The following is a 2,620-nucleotide window of genomic DNA, read 5'->3' as shown; positions in this document are numbered from 1 at the left end:
GACCTTTTCGCACTCGTTCAGAGTATAGTCGGCACGCTTCCAACTACCAAGTCACACGGACACGGGCTCGTGCTTGTGTTGCCATCGGTTGCGCCAGGCCGCCGACCGGTGGCGCTGATCGCGTGCTGCAAGCGGCCCGGAATTCGCATCACTGGCAGCAGTACATGAGCAGTAGCACAGGTATATACAGTAGCGCAACTCTATGTCGGCACCTTTGATGTCAGCGTGGATAAAAATGAACTGCACATGCGCGAGCGAGGTATGTAACCAATCAAGGCACTGATATTCCATCTCACTTCTTCTCTCTGTTGTAACCTTTTCTCTTTTTCTACTTTATTGCAAGGTCTGTTCTTTTTCCACTGTAAGTTCTGAACTGGTGTACACTGATGCAATAAGTTCAGAAGCTTAGAAAAATAACAGATCTACACAATATACATTACATTTGAAACAGAAAATAAAATAGAAATGAAATATGATATACATTTATTTCTCAGGAAACATAAGGAGATTCGTAAGGAGATTCGACTTGTAACTTAACCTTTTTTTATTTGCAATGATAGTCAGAGTTACAAAATATAAACGCAATAAGAGAACAAATAATAATTTTCTCTGCTGAACGCAGCCAATGATTGGTTGGCAATTGTTGGTGAAATTCTGAAAAAATTATGAAATGTAAACATTAAAAATTAAAAAACTTACATAAAACTTATATAAAAAATTAATAATGTTAGTAATAGCATACAATATGCAAATTAAACAAACAATAGAATAAGATGAAAATATTATTTACAAATTAATAAAAAAAAGTGCATAAAATATAAAAGAATGTTAGATGTAATGTGAATAAACGTACAAACAGTATGTTCAATTAATACATCGCTCTTAAATAATTTTTTATTGTAGTTTCATGAAATGTATAAAACGTATATACAATTTTATAAAATATACGAAACGTGCAAATAGCGACTAATGAGACATAAAAAGATGATCAATCATGGATCATATACCAAACAATAACGCGCATACATATATGTCAATAATACAACAGTCAATTTCAAGCATCCATTTTAGAACAGAAATATAAAAATTAACAAAAATTAATAAGTACACTAAATATACAATAATAAATATATGAAGTTTATGTTAAATTTTATTTATTTCTTCTGTCCAACTCAATCATTAGTCCATACTTTAGCTACTCGATCCACCTCGGCACTAACTAAAGAAAGAGTGATGACAGACAGAAACGAAGACAGAAAGAAACTTAACATTTCAAGTCAAAAACTAATATTTAATACTTAATATATATATATATATAATGAAATTATACATACAATAAAAGTAAATCATGATATCAAAATCCTATCTTTAATGAAACAGAAAAATAAGTATATATTTTAGGAAATCTATTATATTTAATATATATATTTAAGCACCTGTTTATTTTATCGTGTTCTGAAATACAAATATTGTCTTCTATAGGTATTTCATCATTTATCTTCTCTTCATCATTTATTTTTACTAATGTTGTCGTAATGGATTCGTTACTGTAAATTATATATGTAATGTAGTATTAATTTATAGATTATCAAATATTGTTTAGTACATAAAATTTAGAGTAGAAAAGAATATACATTTTGTAAGATGTTTCTCTATAAGAACTTACTTTCTTTCAAAAAACTTTGTAGGTATTGCATCTGGATGAAGATGAGCTCTAGTCTTACTTATATTGTACCACTTTTCTTCAAAATGTAAGTGGCACACTCGATAATTACAATGGGCATATTCTGCACCCATTGCTTCCAAATCCAATCTGTCACACGCACGTATCCATTGCAAGCATCTGTAAATATTATAATTTGTTATTGTAATTATAAATAAAAATAACAAATAAATATATAATATATATACATATATATATAAAAATTTAGAAACATGAAATAATGTAAATATATATGTGCATATGTATCAAATATATTATAAATTCATGTGCTTTAGAAAATAAACAAAATGAAATTGTACCTGTCATGTTCCTTTGGAAACCGAAACAAGTGTCGTTTTTCCACATTATTTTTATTGCATTCCTTGACAACACACCATCCGTTTGATTTCTGGGCCAACATCTTTTCCATCTTTTATAACGTTCTCTCAAAATAATATCTGCAACACAAAGCTAAGATCAAAGTGCTTCAAGAAAATCGAAAATCTGTACAATTTTTGCACAGATAAACTATTCTCCGTATAGAAATTCGGCCTTTATCTGGTTTTCTGTTTCCTAGATACGTCGAATCTAAGCACTTTATTGAACACTGAACTTTTTTAGTTATAAGTATTCACTGAATACTTATAACTAAACACGTCACTTAATCACTTTATCACACGTATCACTTTATTATTTCTCATAATATATACTCCTGTCACTTTTCGTTAAATGGTCATTTAAATCCCTTATATGGACATTTCAACGGTGCAGACAGATGGCGACAATAAAGAGAAGAAGCGAGATGGAATATCAGTGCCCTGATTGGTTACATACCTCGCTCGCGCATGTGCAGTTCATTTTTATCCACGGTGAAATCGTGAGAGTTGCGCTACTGTATATACTGTGGCAGTAGGCTGG

At 30.7% G+C, this 2,620-nt stretch overlaps 1 protein-coding gene across 1 annotated transcript; it reads right to left on the bottom strand.

The window, feature by feature from the left end:
* Positions 1–566: 566 nt before the first annotated feature.
* On the bottom strand, positions 567–2,420 carry LOC108726802 (52 kDa repressor of the inhibitor of the protein kinase). The gene is made up of 4 exons (XM_018454575.1): positions 2,023–2,420; positions 1,667–1,843; positions 1,437–1,547; positions 567–654 (listed from the first exon to the last, which is right to left on the bottom strand). The coding sequence occupies exons 1-4, from the start codon at positions 2,130–2,132 to the stop codon at positions 567–569; spliced, it is 486 nt and encodes a 161-aa protein (XP_018310077.1). The 5' UTR covers positions 2,133–2,420.
* Between the last annotated feature and the right edge of the window lie 200 nt (positions 2,421–2,620).

The sequence above is a fragment of the Mycetomoellerius zeteki genome, unplaced genomic scaffold, assembly GCF_001594055.1.
Source record: "Mycetomoellerius zeteki isolate Tzet28-1 unplaced genomic scaffold, Tzet1.0 scaffold112, whole genome shotgun sequence".
NCBI lineage: Eukaryota > Metazoa > Arthropoda > Insecta > Hymenoptera > Formicidae > Mycetomoellerius > Mycetomoellerius zeteki.
Note: the sequence above shows the minus strand (reverse complement) of the source record. Positions and strands in the feature narration are given on the sequence as shown.